This window comes from Manis javanica, chromosome 4 (assembly GCF_040802235.1).
Source record: "Manis javanica isolate MJ-LG chromosome 4, MJ_LKY, whole genome shotgun sequence".
Taxonomy (NCBI): Eukaryota; Metazoa; Chordata; class Mammalia; order Pholidota; family Manidae; genus Manis; species Manis javanica.
In genome coordinates, this window is record NC_133159.1 from 139,897,707 (window position 1) to 139,917,433 (window position 19,727).

Genomic DNA, 19,727 nt, shown 5'->3' on the forward strand with positions numbered 1-19,727 from the left:
GCCTTAGAATGCCACGCCTGCCAAAAGATCTTTTCTATATTTTTATCATATAGATTCTTACTAAACATTTCTCTGGTATTTTAATAATCCAGAAAGTGGAGGTAGGGGGTCCTGTCAGTTAATCTGAAACTTGTCTTAAGGTTTTTCCCCCGGATTTGGTCTTTGTCTCTAAGGCTGTGATTAAGAATAAGTTGTTTCCTTGACGTTACTGTCCATCAGTATTTCACATTTTCTTGTAGTTGGATTTGATCACGGATCTCTTGGGCACACCATCACTGGAAGCAATGAGGACGGCTTGCGAAGGCGCTAAGGCACACATACTCAGGGGTCCTCATAAACAGGTAAAAGAGAGGGTGGGGATTTGTATTTGGTAACCATCTTTTGGGGCAGGGTTGTCCTTCCAGCAGAACAATGAATTGAGAATTTTTAAGTAAATCATTGCTTGTAGGATTTGGTTTTTTTCTTTTTAATATCATGGCCATAAGTAAGAAAATAGCAGATATTTGTCAAATAAAATAAAATATGGTAATTCCCAATGCCAGTATGTGTTAACCTAGACAAAGTAAATAATTGTTCTATCACCTTTGCAAATAAATGACCCCTGGCTGCTTGGGTCCTGGTTTTTGATGAGTCTGGGAAAAGTTATTGGGGGCAGAGCTTTGACCTTTGTGCCATAACATGTATATCATGATGTCCTTTCCAAATACTGAGCCAAAATACCTGGTATCTCTTATTCCAGCCAAGAATGTGAAGCTGTTTCTATTGCAGTCTTGCCACTAACACAGAATCAGATGTGAATAGGGTTAGAAAAGAAGTATGAAGAGAGATTGCCGGATTTGCACTGATCAGTATTACTTGGAACCAGCCAACTCACTGCTGAGAGAGACAAGATGGTTTTTATCTCCACCCTGTTGTTGATTTAGCAGCATTTTTTAGAAGTACTTTCCCCATCTCCTTTGGACAAAACAGCTTAATGATGTAAAGAGTGAGTAAGGGGAATACTTTTCCTGGGAACAACAAACTGAAACACAAGAGAGAAGGCTTGAACAGGAAGATCCACAACTAATTTTCCTGGGCTTTGCCTTGGTGTCTTTTAAATTGGGCCTTTAGAGGATCTGATTGATCTTTGATTGACCAAATGATAGACCAAGTTTGACACTTCTCTCAAATTACCAGCCGGACATTTGGTCAAGGCCTTGCCTTCACTTTGCAGTTCCCACTCTGATTCTAGCGTAGCTCCAGAGCTTCTGTTTTCACAGGCATACAAGGCAATGTGTTTCATGTTTTATCTTCTAAAAACTCATAGAGATATGATGCTGGTATTTTAAATAGCCCCCTGTCGGTTACATCCTTCTGTTGCATTTAATTTAGAACTATGAAATAATTTGAGTCCCTAACTGCCTTGGAAGAGCACAGTATGTGTTAACCTAGAGAAAGATAGAAGGAAATAAAAAGATCTGTTATGATCTATCTGTTGGCCAGTATCAGAAATAGTAAAATTTATTGATACCTCATGGTAAATGTGTCCTTGGAAATAGCAAAATGCTTTTCTTCTTTTCCTAAAGAGGTCAGTAAATCTTGCCTGGCTAAAGGTAGCTGGTAATGAAAAAGTGAAATTGGATACCCTGGTGCCACCCTTCCATCTCTAGGGGAATTTTAACTCTTGCTGATAGTCATCAGCTTTGTGTCAGAGTTGCTAAAAACACCAGCCAAAAGAGCAAGGTTTCTTTAGGAGTTTCCTGCCTGCTGTCTAGAACAACTCAGAAATGTAACTCACTGCACCAGAAGTCACTGTACACTCCTTTGAGCATTCTTGGCAAGCGAGTCCTTTTTCTAATAGAAATTTTTTAAAATCTCTTAGTTGTAAAAGGCTAGAGTTTTCAATTAAATAAAAACTAGCAAATGTATTATTGTCTAAAACGAGGCAGGGAAGAAAGGAAAATTTTAAGTTCCATACTAACAGTTAAGTAGGTTAAAATGTTTAGCAGAATCCTTTCTCATACATTTTCACTTGAATTGGCCTCTTAACAATACTGCCTCTTAGAGTTTAACATTTCGCTTACCACTAAGTTTAGTGGTGCCATAAAGTGAGCACTGAGGTAAAAGTCAGGTAGCCCTAGATAGTCTTGGTTGTTGAAATATTTTGATTTTGAAGAGATTGACTGGGCGAAAGAATTAGGAGACCATTTCTGCTCAAAGGTTAGATAAGCTTTGTTCAGACTTTAACGTCTTATCTTTAGATAAGCTTTAACCAGTGCTGGAAATTGGCTTCTTGGACAGGTGTTCATGGTCTTTGAGTACTAACCCAGGTAGATTTGTATAGAATAAGTTATGCCTACCATATTTAATTGAATGAACTTAGAATGAACTTAGAATATTACATGGTTCCATTTTTCCCCCCTTTTGGAAATTCCATTTTTTATCTGTTTGCTAACTGATCTTTACACCACCGCTGCTCACAAGAGAAGTTAACAGACCCTTGAAGCACTTTACTTAACCTTAGTCAAATCCTACCTTTTCCCTTCCCACTGGGTACTCTTCCCTATTCCCATGATGCATGTCCTATATGCCCCTTACTAGCCTGCTAGCAGCTGCTTGAAGGTATCACCATTCATGTAGCTATTTAGAGCTAAGCCTGAAAGACATATGCACACCCACACTCAAGTATATTGGTGTGTAGCCCTTGGATTTTTTTTTTTTAACTTTAAAAGATTAATTTGTTCCCAAATCCGATATACACAATAAAGATTCTGAAAAGGGCATAGTGCTCAGCTCAATGCTCTGTGCCAGAGTTTCACTCCATTTTTTTCCCCTGGACTATAGTGATTGAGAATGTAGGCTGTGGTATCCTCTCAGGATCACCACATTGCACATGTTGAGTGGTGTCCCAGGAGTTGTACATTACAATTTTCAGACAAACAACATGAATCATAGCTCTACCAGTGACATACTTTGTGACCTTAGGCAAATTATTTAATTTCCAAGTACTTCAGTTCATTATCTGTAAAATGGTACCTACTCCATTAAGTTTTTATAATTATAAAGAGATAGTACATGCAAGGAGAGTATAGAATAGTGCCTAGGATTCTAAACACTCAGTAACAAAGTTATCACTCTAAAATAGTGGGTATAGTTTGTGATTTTTTTAAAAATAATACATTATGATCAAGTGAAGTTTGTCTCAGGAATGCAAAGACAGTTCACCTACAGAATATTTATCAATGTATTTTGACATTTTAAATGAGAAAAACCGTGATTGCCTCAATTGATGCAGAAAAGGAATTAGATAAGATTCAATCCTTTTTATGCATTACCATGATAAAAGTTACTTACAAAAACCTATAGAAAAATTTTGGATGAATTCCTTTTAAGCTTATGAACAAGGCAGAAGGATCTGTGTAACATATTACTGATTATATGAAATAAAAAAACATTCTCAGAGAAGAGCCTCTAACTTTTAGAAGACTCCAAGTAATTCTGAGCAAAGCTGCTGAGCTGTCTCACTGTACTTACCCTAAAATGCTTAATATAGGAGTTAGATTAATTATTTAAACTCATGAGGAATACTTTAAAAATTTCAATACAAGTTTTTGAATTTGGACTATAAAAAGAAAAACTAAACTTCTTTCAAGTAGTTCCCATCTAAGTAGCTACTCAAAGTTAGATGGAAATGACCATTCTTTACTACTAATAATCATTTCTAATAATAATTAAGAGGTTTGCTAGGTATTAATCAGTGTCCTAAACACTCCTTATACATTAGCTCATTAAATCCTCACAACACTATAATGTACCACTTACCATTCCTTTTACAGATGGGAGATAGAGAATTATGGGGGTTAAATAATATGCTTAAGGTCTTAAGCCAGATCTCAAAAATAATTCTAAAACCTGTCTTCTTAGCCAGTATATACTGCCTGGCAGATACATCTTCACAGCGGATTTTTAAAATTTCATTTGTATATATGCAAAAGCAATATGTGAGTACACATACAACAAAAATTTTAGAGAGTTCATCATCCTTAGCTACCCCCCCATGCCATCCCAGTCCCCTATGGATTAATTTGAGAATATCTTTTCAGATGTATTTTTCTATACATTTATTTATGTATGTTTGTACAAAGAACAGTAAGTACTATTGTTTGTGGGACCTTTTTAAAAATATAAATATACGTATATAGAAGGAGAACCTACTTAGCTATCTTCTTAAAGTCACAGGTTACTGCCTCAAATTAACTTACTTGTATTGGTTGATTGATATACATTGGTGTATCAATCAGGACTCTTTCAAGTAAAGCTCAGTTCAAACTGGTTTAAGCAAAAAAGGGAACTTACTGGGTCACATAACTGAAAAGTCCCGATCTATAACTGACATCAAGCCCTGCTGGATTCAGGCAGTCAAGAAATATTCCAAGCCCGGAACTCTGACTTCTGATCTCTTTTCCTGTGTGTTGATTTCATTTTCAAACTTTCCCCTGTGTGTCTGCAAAAATGGAACCAGCAGTCCGGGCCTATGATGGAGTAGCATATCAGTCATTCATGAAGGAACTTTCTTCAATAGAACCAAAAACAGTATTTGGAGGGTCTCTGATTCAGTTAGGAATATGTTTGGTTGTAATAGAAAATCTTGCTTGCAGTAGTTTAAAGAAATAGTAGTTGAGTTTTCCTCCACATCAAGAGTTCCAGAGGTGGGCAGTCTGGAGCTAGTAAAGCAGCTCAGTTATGTCATCAAGGATCTAGTGTTTTCTCCTCTTCCCTCTTTAGAGTGTTGACTTTAAACTCTCTTGCTTATCACCTCATGGTCACAAAATGCTGTAGCTTGTCTAACATTCCTGTTTACTTTCAAAGCAAAAAGAATGGAGGAAAGAGGGAGCACTTGAAGTACCTTCCTTTTTATCAGGAAAGCAAAAGTTTTCCTGCTTCTAGCAAACTTGTGCTTATGTGTCATTGTCCAGAACTGTGTAATATGTGGCCTCCCAGACCCAACACAGGCTAAAAAAGTAATAATATTTTTATCCCATAAAATAAAGGTAGATAAGGAAGAAGAGGATTGGGGTACGTGTTGGGTTAACCATTCCATTGACTATCCCTTACCTGTTTTAGACCGTGTGCCCATCTGGAGCCAGTCATGATGCTCAGGGAACTGTATCACCTGATTGGCCAGGACTAGGTTAGGTGCTTTTCTTAGAGTTGGGAGATGAAAATCAAGCCCAACCAAACCACTTGATCTGAGAGTGAGAAGGAAGTGGTTTCCTAAAGGTCAGAGAATGCTGGGCAGACAAAAACACTGTGTGATATTTTTTATTGTCTCATTTCTACAACTCAGAATCTTAGATGGAAGGAATCCTAGCTGCCACAGCCCAAGTGTCTACTAAGGTGACCTACTGATAGCATTGAAAAGCCCATTTATCAGCCTTTAGTCTTTTTGTTCATCTCTTAAAAGATTCTTCTCTTATAAGGTTCATCTCATTTTTCCTCAGATTATCCCCAACTAATTGTGTCAGAAATAGATATATTTTCACTGAAGTGAAAATAGTCCTGTCTCCTGACAGGGACCGTTTCTTATATTTAATAGAAGCAGAGTAGAGAGTTCATTCAGTTCCAACTTCTTTTTTTTCAGGTGGGTGTTTCTTTTATATAACCTCAGAATGCTTGCGTTAGTGCACTGTGCATCATGCACACTCAGTTAACGTTGCTGACTGACGATCCCAGCTTCTTTGCTGTCCTGTGAAAACTGATAGGACTCGCACAGCCTGGCTGTGGCCAATTGTGGTGACCAGCGCTCTGCAGTTGACTTATGATGACTGTGGCATATAATATCTCACCCAAGTTCAAAAGCTTATCCTTGCTTTGTTACACTGACAATTGATCATATTCCTAAACAGAGCACTCTGTAACCCGCCTGTCCTTGCGATTCAGTGCTGGCACCCACTCGCTCCTACATTGCTGACTTACAAACTTGCAGAACACACAGAAAATGGACTGCATGTTTTAAAGGGGGAAGTAATGTGTATGTATGTTGAGGGAATTGGCAACAACTTTTTTCCAAGCGAGATACTAAGGGCATATTTATAAGCTTTCTGTTTTTTCTTTTATTCAAATTGATTCTTTTGCACTTGATGAGAAATACAAGCTTCTTTTCTAGTTCTGAAACCCTGTTTTAACCATAATGGCTGGTGAATCAGAGGAGAAGAAAATGGTATTAGAATTGCAGCATCTCTGGTATTCCATGTTTTCCTGTGGAGCCAATGCTAGGAACTAAATTACTAATGGTTTTCTTTCTGGAGAGATGCTGGCATGGCTGAACAGACTCTTGTCCTCTGTGCCTCTTTAACATGTGTATAAACACAGAAAAGGAGAAAGCATATCATATGACCATTCTAGGCTGAAATGAAACAGCCTTATTTTTAGTGTAATTTTTGGGGTGTATTTACATAAAGAGAGAGAAATTTAGGAGGGGATATTTAACATTCCAGGTAGCCTTAACATCCACTTACTTGATTCTCACAAGCTCCCCACCCTATATCCAGTCATCCTAAAGTCTTACCAATTTTCCTTCTAATTTGTTCTCTACCCTCCATTCTAGTGGCCTCTGGAACTAGTTCATATGGTTTCCTTCCACCAGAGAGGTGTTACTCATCTTTGTTGCCCCAACCCCTGGTGCCTGGCCTGGCAGTCGGTGGGTGTTAGATGATTAGCAGGAGTGTTGGCAGTGGGCAGATCTGTACTGTGCAGTCGAGTAGCTGAGAAAGCCAAGGTTCAAATGACTTAACCAAGTCTAATGATGGCAAAGTTAGATTTGAACCCACATCTCCTAGTACTCATTCAAGCATACCCTTCCCTAAGCAATAACATACCTCCATCACAAAAACAGGATGAGGAGTAGGTGCACTTTGAGAGTGGAAGAGAACTGCCTGTTGTGAGACATTTTGGCTGGTAAGAATTGGCTGGAATTTGGCTCCCAACCTGCATAAGCCAGTGAAAAAGAGGGAGGCTATTCACAGTCAGACCAAGAACCAGAATCTTTCAAGAATATCAAATTACTTTTGCACAATAAAAAAAAATTCTCGGGGAAAATATTTAAATTACTTTGCAAGTTAAAACCTCTTCCCCTCCCTTAACTAATAGAAATAATTTCAGAGCTGCCATAGACCTACATACTTTTAACAAGAAGTACTTGCAAACATGTAAATGCAACAATGAGTAGTGTGAGTGGTCTACAAATCTTTGCCAACTATAAATGGGCTCTGTGCATACACCTTTTACCTATAATAATCCTATTATCTCATTATAGAACTAAAATAAACTTGAGAGATCATTTAATCCAACCTCCTCATTTTATATTTAAGGATACTGAGAGTCAACCTCCTCATTTTATGTTTAAGGATACTGAGATTCAGAAGTGTTGATTCGTCTAGTTAATTAATGAACTATTCCTCACCTTACCTCTATCACTCCTTGATCCCGAGGAAAATTTCTATAAGGTAAAGAATTGCCTCTTGGTGCTTCTGAGATGTCTTCTGGTTCTTGCTGTATCTTCCTACATCGCTTTGTTGAAAGGATGCAGACACATCAAATACTTGATGTTAGTAGTCGCAATAGCAGGATTCTGAGGCTGTGATGGAGATACAAGAAGACCTTTTAGTGTTACTTGTGTGAGAGACAGAGCAGTGATGCCATTCGCCTGCTCTGTCCCAACTCTCCAAATGTAAAATAGCAGCTCTATAAACTCTGTGGTCCCTCATGTCATCGTAGCCATCTTCCTGCCTCAGGGCAAAGGGTTAGATATGGGCAAGTGGATATGCCTGCCACTTACCAGAAACATTACTGAGTGAGAAATTAGTGCTAAAGGCAGAATAGGTAGAACCAGCAAAAGTAGTGGCATGCTTACTTAGAAGATTGTAAAAAGTCCTAAGTGTCCTATGTACCTCCTTTAGGACCAGTGTTTTAGCAACTTTATTGTAATGCCACCATCAGATGTAGTTTACATGGCACAGTTTACATGCATAACTTTGCATGTGGCCCAGGTTTAAATGTTTGTCTCTCCCACCCCTAGACATGTTTGGTCTTCCTTTCTTGCCAAAGCATTTATGGTATATGGCTAACAGGAGCTCCATATTTACAGGACTAGCTTTCACTTTTTATAGATTATTTTGTGCTTTGACCTGCAGTGGGTAATCATGCAATATAAAATATGCTCTTGGAAGTCAGTGACAGCTGTTGCTTTTGAAGATAGGTTGATGAATTGAATATTCATTCCTTTTGAGTTCAGATTGTGTGCACACATCTTTTGAGCTGGGTACTCACCTTGTCATAAATTGGCTGGATTCCATATCTACTTACACAGAGATTCACTTAACCTTCTTTGAATTCTTTTCTTCACAGCCATCTCTTCCTGTACTTTATACCCTGTCTAGCCAGGCTACACATGAAGCTGTTCATCTCCTTTGCAGGATGTTGGTCTTTGATCCAGTAAGTAGTGTTTGCTTTTTATTTGTTTTTTTAATGAATTAAAAATACATGTGTTCTAAGAAAAACATCCTGGCTTTGAATAGGTGGGCAATGTAGTTAGTGGCTTTTCAAAGATAAACTCCAGTCCCCAGTTTCATGTGTACCATGCTCATCACACAGAAGTTTGATTATTAACAAAGCAGTCTAGATGAACAGAGAGAAGGAACTGTACCATCCTTATTTATCTTGGTATTTATAAAAGGAGTTTGACACCACGTTAAACCAGGAAAAAAATGTTTTAACATTGTTTGAGAAAATTGCCCATTATCCTGCATAAGGAGTACAATAAGGACTCCTTTATTTGGGTTGTTGAAATGGTAGCTTTTCCAAATGCCATTTCTAGGCTTGACTCTTCTGGGACAAAGTTCATCTCTTCTTTTATTAATTCACCCAAAGAAAATGTGTTATTCATGTCTGTGCCAATAACTACCATCAAAGGAGACTCAAAATGTAAATGTTTAGAAAAGAAAATTTTACCTGCCAAGAGTACAAGTGAGTCACCGAATATAAAACACAACAGGTATTTAAAGAGGGGAAACCCCAAAAAATTGCCAGTTACTAGATTTACATCAATCTGTTCATGAAGAAAAAATAGCAACTTTCTCACATGATTATCAAGTCCACGAGGGTCAGAACTATACTCAGCCAGCCACGTAACATAGATTAGGGATAAAACGTTTAGTTAGGGAGTCCAGGTTTGTCAGACATAGTCAGGTTTTATTATTTGAGGGATCCAAACACATCAGAGTGACCAAGGTATTTTTGTTACATCTCAGGGTACAAAGTGGATTTTTGTTTGTTTGGTGTTTATTTTATTTTCCTTTAGTTTGTTTCCTTTGACATGTGAGGTGATTAAATGATAAGGAAAGCAAGATAAAGTGGCAGTTCTTATTTCCACAACCCCTCCATGTGGCCAAGTTCCTGCCCTTAAGGACAGTTTCAACTACATGACTTGCTAAATGAGCTAGGGATTTAGTGTCATTAGTTTGTTATTTTATGTGACAAGTCTGTATAGCTGAACTATGTATACAACAGGACATGTGGATTAATACATAAAGACCTTTTATATGGTAAACAAAACTAGAGCCACATGAACTTCAGCTTCAGAGTTAATTTCTGTCTGCCAGAGAGAACTTTTTAAAGGCCCTGAGGTTAAAATTTACTTCTTTTTGTCAGAAATCTGTTAGTTTCTTTAATCTACATTAGGAACCAAGAGTCATGTAATTCATGTGTACTGGGTTTCATCTGCGGTCTTAAAGCTGCCAGACACGCTCTTCTTCTGAGATCCCATGTTCATTAGTGATCCTAATCTGCCAAGAGCTCCTAGTCTTTACAGTCCTAAGGCTGGAATTTTCTAAGCCATTGAGCAGATCCCAAAAACATTTTCCTGGAAGGCCTTCTAAGTCTCATTTCTACACATGAAATGTAGTCCTTATTCCTTAATAGTGGGATTGTCACACCTAATTAAATGAAACCTTTGGTGTGGTCATAGTTGCAAATCAGATTTATCTCTAAGAAGGAGGTAAGATTTATCTGATAAGAGGAAGACAGATTCTTACTGAGCCTGTAAAAGTTATTACATAGTCCTTTTTTTAAAAAAAGAAAAGGAATTTAGTTAAGGCACAATACATAATCTGCTTTTTTTAATCATTGTCTTATAAAGCAAGGCCAACCAACATACATTGTTATGTTTTTACAGAATTGGCCTGGTGCTTTATTAGTTTATGATAGATATTAAAAATTCTTTTCTTTCCAGTTCTGACAGTTCAGTTAGAAATAGAAACCATTTTTAAAGGGTGTCTCATTCTGTTTTTAACCTGTTAAATTGAGGGTTAGAGATACATTAAGAAGAAAGAAATTAGGTGGGGTTCTTTAATATTCATTAAAAATGTAACATTAGGCACATTTCAGTATTGAGTCCATTTAGTCTGAGGTAATTTATTCTTACTTTGTTGATCTTGAGCTAAGCAATCTCTTGCCATGTGTCTTCTGGACTGAAAATTCCTGGAAATCCTGACTCAGTTACCTGGTTCAGTCTAAGAGGTGGTATCTGTGGTAACAGTATCAGCTATACCCATAAATTTATATCCTGAAGACAACAGTCAAGGGTACCTGATAATAGTCCTTTACTGATGTCTTTGTGATATTTCTTACGGAAGGCTCAATTCCAGATCTTTAGCTTGTAGCAGAAGCCTGTAGGCAAATAGAAGGAAAAAGCAGAAACCACCCAGAAGATGGAAAGATTAAAGGGTTCTGGTTCTCTTATAATAATATCAATAATATTGGAAGGATGGGGTATAAATAAACAATCAGTTTATGAAGATGTAATTAATTAACTATTACCTCCAAATTGTGAAGACATTAAATAAATCTCCAGAGACTTAGTTTATCTAAAGGCAATATTTACAAGCAATATTTTTAAGATATACAATAATTGTTAGAAATTTAGACAAATTACTCACTTTTTTCCCTTGACAAACACATTTGTTTTCCTGAGTGCACATCTTCCTGCTGTCACACATTCTTTTATATTCTTTAAAAAAATACATACGTATTTTAACCCAAAGCTTTTTGTACATCTTTTTTAACTATTTACTGATAACTACTCTGTATTGTATTAATAAAGAGCCTACATATATTAAAATTATGTTGTCCAGGTATCCAAAGACTATTTATTAACTCAAATTAATATTAGTAAAGTCTTAATGTTACCTAAGAGTCAGATTAAAATATCAGTTGACACATTAAATCTTCATGATTAGTAGCATTCTAAAAACTAATTTCCTTTTAGAAACACGTTATCTGTTATCATTGATCTAATTTAGTTGAACCCATAATTTTGAAATTGCATAATCTTAGACAGAGTGACATTAGTATATCTGGTCAGTAAAACCAGTAGGAAAAAATCATATTCAAAATGATGGCTCTTGTGAGAACACAAACCCCAAATTTGTGTAAACTAGAATATTGTGCAAACATTATTTGTACATGGCAGTAAAATTGGGAAGACAACAAAGATGTTTTTAAATTTTTGTAACTATTAATTCAGACTGATGTGTCCAAAGAGACATCTTGCATAGAAATATCACATGACCTTTTTATCTTATACAATTATATACCAGATTTTGAAACTCTTGTTGTTTAAAGAGAAATAGTTGCATCTTACTTCGTAACCTAGTAGCCAAGAGTATTATTTTAACTCACAATTAAAGCTTTTTTTCAGTCTTTGAGTTACTATAGCAAAAAAAAATTTGTAAAGAGCAGACAAACCTAATGAAGAATAACATTTTTAAAATATGTTTCTTTTTTTTGTTTTTAATGTATTAGTATTGTTTCTAAAAGGCAGATGGACTAGGAGTTTGCTCCATATGATTTTAAGAGATCTCCCTTCATAGTTACACCAAGTGTATCAATTTGTTTACTTAGAAATATTTAATATTTGTAAAATCGGAAGTTTTATAAACTCATTAAAAACTAGAAGGGCCAACTTGGATAAAGCAACAAAATCTAGGATAAGTGGCCTTATCTACTACAAATGTTGATCAGTTAAAGAAACAAGATATGTGTCATATGTAATTAAGATATATAGGACATAATTAAGCACTATTAGCTCCTTCAAAAGAACATCATTATTGAAAAGCTGAGTGATCTTGTGATCTCTCTCAATTGAGCAGGACAGTTTTTTCTTTACAATGTTCATACCCCTTACAAAATGACAGTCTCCTTTAGCTGTATTTCAAAAGTCCCTAAAGAGATACTGATTTGTTGAGAGAAATGAAAAGTTGATCATTGCATACTAGGGATTTGATTTACTTTTTTGTTCAAAGGCTTCTCTTAGCAGACCCCTTTAGAGTTTTGTGCACTCAGAACATACAAACACAGCATGCTATCAATAGCTGGGAAGACACCAAATCTTTCAACCCTACATTCTCAAATTGCAAAAGTATCAGAATCCACAGACAAACAAAAAAAGACGAATAGGGAAACCAGATTCCAGCTGCTGGTGGCAGCTGACAAGGACCCCATTTCTGACATCTGCCACCTGACAGAAATGACTGTCAGATGATACAGCTAAAACCCAGACTCAATCACTGCTGCCACCAATGTGGACATGATTGGCCATGCTCAATCAAAAACAGAGTTGGCCAAGAACCAGATTTAGTGTGTGGATGCCAGAGCTCCCTCTCGCACACAAGACTGGCCGGGGCACTGAAGACACAGAGGGGCCCAGCCCAGGCAGGTGCGCTGTCAGCGGCTTGCTCCTTTGGTTCTAACAGTAGACATTTGTCCCAGCGGAACTTACAGAAATAGTAGACTCATTTAAGAAACAAAGAAAAAGTCCTTGGTGAGAGTACCAGTGAGTCAGACTTCAGAAGGGCTGGAGCACCAACTATATAGCACAGCAGGTAGACAAAGGCCCAGAGCCAAGGCTGTCAAGTGTACGTTTGTGTGTTCCTGGTGGGTAAGCAGCAGCTTGTTTGGTGATTATCATATCCTAACAGGTCATGGCATGCCTTTTGACATCAGCATAGCAAAAAATCAGAGATAAAAGTGTTTTTAGGGGATCCCAGTTTATGGGAAATATTTAACATTTTATTATTTAGAGGTCCAGAATAAGTCAGGATGATCCAGTCACTTCCTTGTTTATTTCAGTGTAAAATGGTTTTGATTTTTTAAATTGTGTTATGTGATATACTTGAGCATATTGGAAGCAGGACAAAGTACCAGTTTTTGTTCTACTTTTTACTGTTGGGTCTGTCCTTAAATCCTTTAAAATCCACTTTGTCTCTCAGTACTATATATATGTCCACTGAGCTAAAAGGAGGGACAAATTTTTTTTAATGAAGAAATAAGTTTATTAAGTATTTTGATCTGAAAGACAAGAAAACCACAAGCTGCCAATGTTCAGACTAAGCTGGGTGTCAGAACATGGCCTACTCCAGAGGCTCCCACAGATGGGCTTTTTCCCCAAGTTGATTCTAAGAGAATGAAAGTTTTAGGCAGCTTTGTAAAATTGCCACCATCATCAGATCTCTTCCAAATGTGGAGACATATTTAGAAAATATAACTGTTATTTAAAATGTAAACTTATCCCTCCAAAGCATTAATATTTAAATGTCATGATATTTGTCATTTTTGACCCTGCATAGCAGAAAGTCACTTCTAAGGGCTTTACGGCGGCATTAACAGTGGTTTGTTGTCCTGAGTCATGTATTCCCTCTACTGCTGTATTACCCACCTCTAAATTCAGTTCTCTCTCTTTACACAGGATGTACCATAAATTAAGTATCAGCTGTGTAAAGCAGTTACTCTGTCTTGTGAAAGATCCTGTACAGACAGTCATGTTTATTTGTAGTATTGATGTTCTGGTCTTTAAATTTGCTTTCAGTCCAAAAGAATATCTGCTAAGGATGCCTTAGCCCATCCCTACCTAGATGAAGGGCGACTACGATACCACACATGTATGTGTAAATGTTGCTTTTCCACCTCTACTGGAAGAGTTTATACCAGTGACTTTGAGCCCGTCACCAATCCTAAATTTGATGACACTTTTGAGAAGAACCTCAGTTCTGTTCGACAGGTTAAAGGTGAGTTGTTTTTTTTTTTGGCTTTCAGCTGGGCAGGATGACAAGTGACATTTCCCATCACATGGCCACGGAAAGATCTGCATGGTGACAAAGCTCCTCTGTATGTTTATTTTACAAATTTGCATACAGCTGTTTATCCAGAGCATATATGCCAAGAACGCTGTGTGTTATAAAAATGCTGATTTATTATTACATCTAGGGAAAGGTCAGGCAGAGGAATGAATATTTTATTCTTGTTTTCAAAGCTGACTTATTTAGTGAGTGTGACTCAATACCGTTGACCTTTGAACAACACAGGTTGAACTCTGCACAGTTTAAATCCCTTACACACAGATTTTTTTCCAGTAAATACATTGGAAAATCTTTTGGAGATTTGCAACAATTTGAAAAATGTTTTTTCTAGCTTTATTGTAAGAATACAGTATGTAATACATATAACATACAAATATATATTAACAGACTGTTTATATTATCAGTAAGGCTTCTGGTCAGCAGTAGGCTATTAGTAGTTACACTTATGGAGAAGCAAGAATTATATGCTGATTTAAAACTCTGTGGGGGCAGCGCTCCTAATCCCCACATTGTTCAAGGGTCAACTGTATATTGAATATGTGTTCACTCAATGTGATTTCACCAAGTGAAACATATTGGGTTTCTTTTTTATATAGTATGCAAAAGTTTTTAAAAAGATAAACATCCACTGAGGGTATCATTCCTTGGATGATGACAAGAGAAGGGCATTCCTGATAATCTACTGGTAAAATTTCCTGACATGGTCTCCTACTGGGGTGGGGGTGGGAGTTAATGACATCCAAAATTCTGAATAAGTTTAGTGTCTGCTCTTGGACATTTAAGAAGAGAGAATAGTCCCCAAAGTAAACAGCCCCAAACTATGTACCCAAACACCAACTAAGGTTTTTTAAGTGATTTTCAGAAGGACAATAGTTGCCAGCAGTTTGGAAGAGTTCGCTCATAAGGCCAACCCTGTAGATCAGTCTCAAATTTATAGACCATTTTACTCCTCCCACTGATGGGGTTTCCAGCATGTGTAATGCCACTTTGGGGGTTTTCACCTGTGTTTAGCAGCAGCTGTCATTTTGGTCTCAGGAACATTCCGCTGGATTCTGCCTGATAGATGTTGTGTATATTTAACTCAACCAGGAGGAAATGCTATTCAGATGTTGGCTAGAGTTATCTGAGAATCCACTGCTCCCTGGCCTGCAAATTGGTGTGGGTTGTATGATGTTTGTTTTCTCCACAGAAATTATTCACCAGTTCATTTTGGAACAGCAGAAAGGAAACAGAGTGCCTCTCTGCATCAACCCTCAGTCTGCTGCTTTTAAGAGCTTTATTAGGTAACTATGTGTATGTCATTCTAACTTTCTTATCAAATTAAAAGAATGCCATTGTGATTTTGTTATCCAGGATATTGCAGTTTTTATTTAGATTAAATAAGATAGTGAAAAGGCCCAACAGGAAGTTATGAGCTTTAGCTTTAGTCAAAAGCATATTAAAAACGTAAGCATTAGTTCTTACACTGATGCTAGTTCACTGCAGTTGCTTTGGCAGTATTTTTCCCAGATGACCATTGTGCTGCCTGATTGCAGCCTGGGGATCCTCCTGTGGCAGCAGTGTGGCCGCCACTGCCCTGGAGTCCTCTTAAGTGTGGTCATCCTGGTGCCCATCCCATCCCCACAACCTTAATGGCCTGCTCATGTGTCCTATTTAGGGAAGAAGCCACCAGGCTTATTGGTTAAAGAGTTATAAACCTACTCCAGAACCTAGCAGTTCTCTGTCTCTCTTTGTCCTTTCCTCTCGATCTCTTTGTCCCTAACTCTCATGTATCAGTCAAGGTTCAGTCAGGAGAAAGAAACTCTACCCAGTAATACAAACAAGGAAGATGGTTAACTACTAAAAGGCATGAAAGAGGATTATGAAGGGTCCCAAAGTAGCAAATGCAGAGAGCAGGTACTCTCTCTAGACTGAGTAAGACAGAAGAAAATATTAAGAACTTAGTGGGGGCTCTCCACCCAAGGCCAAGGAGATTGGGACCTCTTTGAAGAAGACAAGGCTGCCCCAGGAACACACAGCATGAGGGTACTGAAGAAACTTTGCAAAGGTGTGGCCAAAACTGGTCCATCAAAGACCCTACTGGGTTGCAGAGAAACTTGCCACAAAGTTTGGGCAGACCAAAGCTGGACCCACCATGCCAAAAAAACAGCATACCAGAGCTGGGAAGGGAGGGGCGGCTTAGTGCTGTGGCCCCACAGGGCCCTGCCAGCGAAAGCCAGGTGACAAGGGAGAAATGGGCTGGGGTCTGGCTCCGGTATCACAGAGAGGACAGAGGCAGGTGGATTGGAATCTGTGAGGCCACACTCTGCCTCCTTTCTTGCCCACCTGCCTTTTTCTCTCTCCTTTTCCCCTCTTCTCTCTGCCTCTCTTTCCCTAACCCTCATTTTCCTTTTAATTGGCCTTGGAGTGGCATTGAAGTTGACTGAATTTATTGAACCAAAGTCAATAATATTTTAGAATTTTTAAAATCAGGGTGATTTTCATTTCTTTGGTGTATTTTACTGTAGAAAGAAGGCATTAAGTTGCATTTTCACTTCTCTGTGGTTTAAAACTATCTTGTTTTAATATTTTCCTCTAAGGTGACCCAGTCAGTTTGGTGGTGTACTACCTTTCAGGTGCAAGTGATTCGTTATCCTGGGCCCCAGGGTAGCAAAGTGGTTACACATACACACCCCTCACGTCTATAGTCTAGTTGGCAACATAGGCAGACACACGAAAGAAGAAGACAGTTCTGAGGATAACAAATGCTAAGTGATTATCTATTACTGCTCCATTAATACTTGATAAGAGAGTACTTATAAGGCTCATTCAAAGTAGGTTCCCACTTAAAGTCACTGTATTTTGAGAGGCTACTTTAAATGGATAATTCTGCATCCTTTAAGGTTATTTTACTGATTGATTATAGATGTTATTTTATGATAGCTACCATTTGTATTATGAAGTAGGTGCTGTAAAATGCACTTTACATACATTATCTCATTTATTCATCACAACATCCTATGAGGTGGATGGCATTATCTCTTTCCAAAAGAGGAAAGGTAAGGAATTTGCTGTGTCACACAACTAGTAAATGACATGTTGTTTTCAAGCCCATGTATTAGCCACTGTACCATACTGCCTTGCTATAGATACAGATCCTTCAACGAATAATTTACAACAAATACAACTTTAGAGAAGTTAGAAGAAACAAATAAAAATCCAGAAATGGACTTCGCAGTTTTTTAACATAAGAGAGAACAGACAGCAGTGAATTACCCTTTGCCCTTTGTGTTATTAAACTGATTTTGTCATGTCTCCATTTTCTTCCAGTTCCACTGTTGCTCAGCCATCTGAGATGCCCCCGTCTCCTCTGGTGTGGGAGTGATGGTGGAAGATAATGTACTACTGAAGATGTAATGTAGCTTTCCACTGGAGTCTGGGATTTGCAATTCTGGAGGTTAATCATGCTTGTACTGTAATTTTACTAATGAAGTTTTAAATTAACAACCACTACTTGTATGATATGAATAATATTTAGAAATGTTACTAGACTTTTAATCTTGTAAAGTGGTTGTGCTTTTAGAAGAAAAATATTTTACCCAGAGTTGCACATGTTTTATGAATTTAGTACAGCTGTTATGGCTCACCTCAGAACAAAAGAGAATTGAACCAAATTTGGGGGTTTGGGGTTTTGTGTTTTTGTTTTGTTTTTCCTTTTTAAAATGAAGTGAGATTGTTCACACACACACACACACAAAGGACAGTCATACATTTTGATATTTGAGCCATTCCTGAAAATTTGGGGTTTCCTAAAATGAAAGAATCTAGAAACCTTGCCTGTGACCAATCATGAAGCCACGTGAGCTGATCGTGGCTGCACCTCGGGGGGGTAGGGGGAAGGGGCATGCCACCTAATGATCAAGCCCTATAATTAGCTTCTCATTAGAGCTGTGATGGTGATGTGTGCTGTCTAAATCCAATGTTGTGGGTAGAGAGAATGAGTTTGTGACTAGGAGAGACTAAACTTTTGTTTTCCTTACCCAGTATAAATATATATATATATATTTAATCTATTTTTATTAGAAGTTTTTCTGCTCTTTCTTACATAAAAGGACCCCCAAGCATGCATCTTTCATGTGTGTAAATAATTCATTTCTGGGCTAATTTCAAAAGAATCCCAATATTGCTGTATAGAGAAAGAACTTAGCTTGCACATTTTAGGTCTGTGAAATTTTGTGAGACTTTTCCTGCACTGGACAGAAAAAAATAAATAAATAAAAGATAAAAACAAATTTTTAAAACTTTTAAAGCCACAAAAAAAAGGCACATAGGGAATTATGTCAAATGTGTTTGTGTCCTTAGGCAAAACTGTGGGAGTCTTGAAATGTCACAGTAGTAAATAAGTTATTACTTTTTGACAAATTCTTTTTTCTGTTGGAACACTGAATTCTTCTGTGCATATGTATATATGAATACAAATTGAAGGCCTCTACCTCCTGGAGTTATACAACTTGGCTTGTTTACCTCCACATGCTGATGATGACTATTTTTTTTTTTTTTAAGTTCAATGTGGAGACTTGAAACTTGAATGTCCCTTCCAACTTTTATATTAAAAATAAAAAGACAAGAAAATTGAAGATCATTTTTCACCTGTACAAGGAATACTAATGGATCGTCTTAAAATTGGTCTAGGAAAAAACTTGGTGTGTGTTATGGACAATTAACTGTTAAAGTTACTGTAAGTTATCTGTATTTAGCAGAGTATTTTCATCTTGAGTGATCTGAGCTGAATTTGAAGACTATTAATAAGTTATGTTTGGAAGTTTTAACTTCAATGAAGTAATTATTTGCTGTGAAAGAAACAAACATTGAATTACTAAACAAAGATGGTGCAATATCTTTGTTTTTTTTTTATGAGGCTCCTGAGAATCAACCCAACTGAAGCATTTCAATTCACTTGAATGAGAAACGTGTTTAGTATCAAAAGAGCCCAAGAAGACACTGGTGTGACAGGTACAATCTCAGAGGTTGGTCAGTTACCATGGCACACTTACTGGTCACTTTTTACAATGTAGATTTGAAGTACAGTGGTGAAAACATTAAATGTGACAGTTGAAAAAGATGTGTCATCTGCTTTATTTCAATTCCTCTCCTTTGTTTTCTCTTCGTAGTACAGCTTGTATCCTGAGTTTGCAAAGTTTTGAGACATTTCCTATTTATATGTCCATTTTGTCTTTGAAGAAATTAGTTTTTTAATCTTCTCAGAAACTTTAGATTGCCAAAAACATACTGAAAACTTAACCAATATCAAAGACACTGTGATTTAAATACATACAGTTTGAAAGTCTTCCACGTTAAGAGTCTAATCCAGTAGTTTTCAGACCTTTTTTTTTTTTTAGGCAAAGAACCATATTTTCATGTGAAATCAAATTCCAGTATATTGGAGTCCACTATATTAAACAAGTAAAAATGGACTCTCTGGATGAAGCAGAATGCTGTGGGGACTTAACACCCTCCCCCTTGCCCCTGGCAGACAAAGGTACTTCCAGCTAAGAAGAAGGCCCAGCTGGGTGGTGT

The 19,727-nt window shown here is 37.3% G+C and overlaps 1 protein-coding gene across 2 annotated transcripts in view; it reads left to right on the top strand.

Moving 5' to 3' along the window:
- NLK (nemo like kinase) overlaps positions 1 to 19,272 on the top strand; it is a 156,591-nt gene extending 137,319 nt beyond the window's left edge. Inside the window, exons 7-12 of one of the 2 annotated variants that reach the window (XR_005056980.2) lie at positions 240 to 341; positions 8,386 to 8,472; positions 13,901 to 14,099; positions 15,361 to 15,454; positions 17,481 to 17,607; positions 18,714 to 19,272. Coding sequence is in view for 1 of the 2 variants with exons in the window: in XM_017660190.3 (XP_017515679.1) it covers positions 240 to 341; positions 8,386 to 8,472; positions 13,901 to 14,099; positions 15,361 to 15,454; positions 17,481 to 17,535 (537 nt within the window). In the remaining variant the exon portion in view is untranslated. Of the gene's footprint in view, positions 1 to 239; positions 342 to 8,385; positions 8,473 to 13,900; positions 14,100 to 15,360; positions 15,455 to 17,480 lie in introns of both variants that reach the window. The other variant, XM_017660190.3, reaches the window with a different exon arrangement.
- The last annotated feature ends 455 nt before the right edge of the window (positions 19,273 to 19,727 follow it).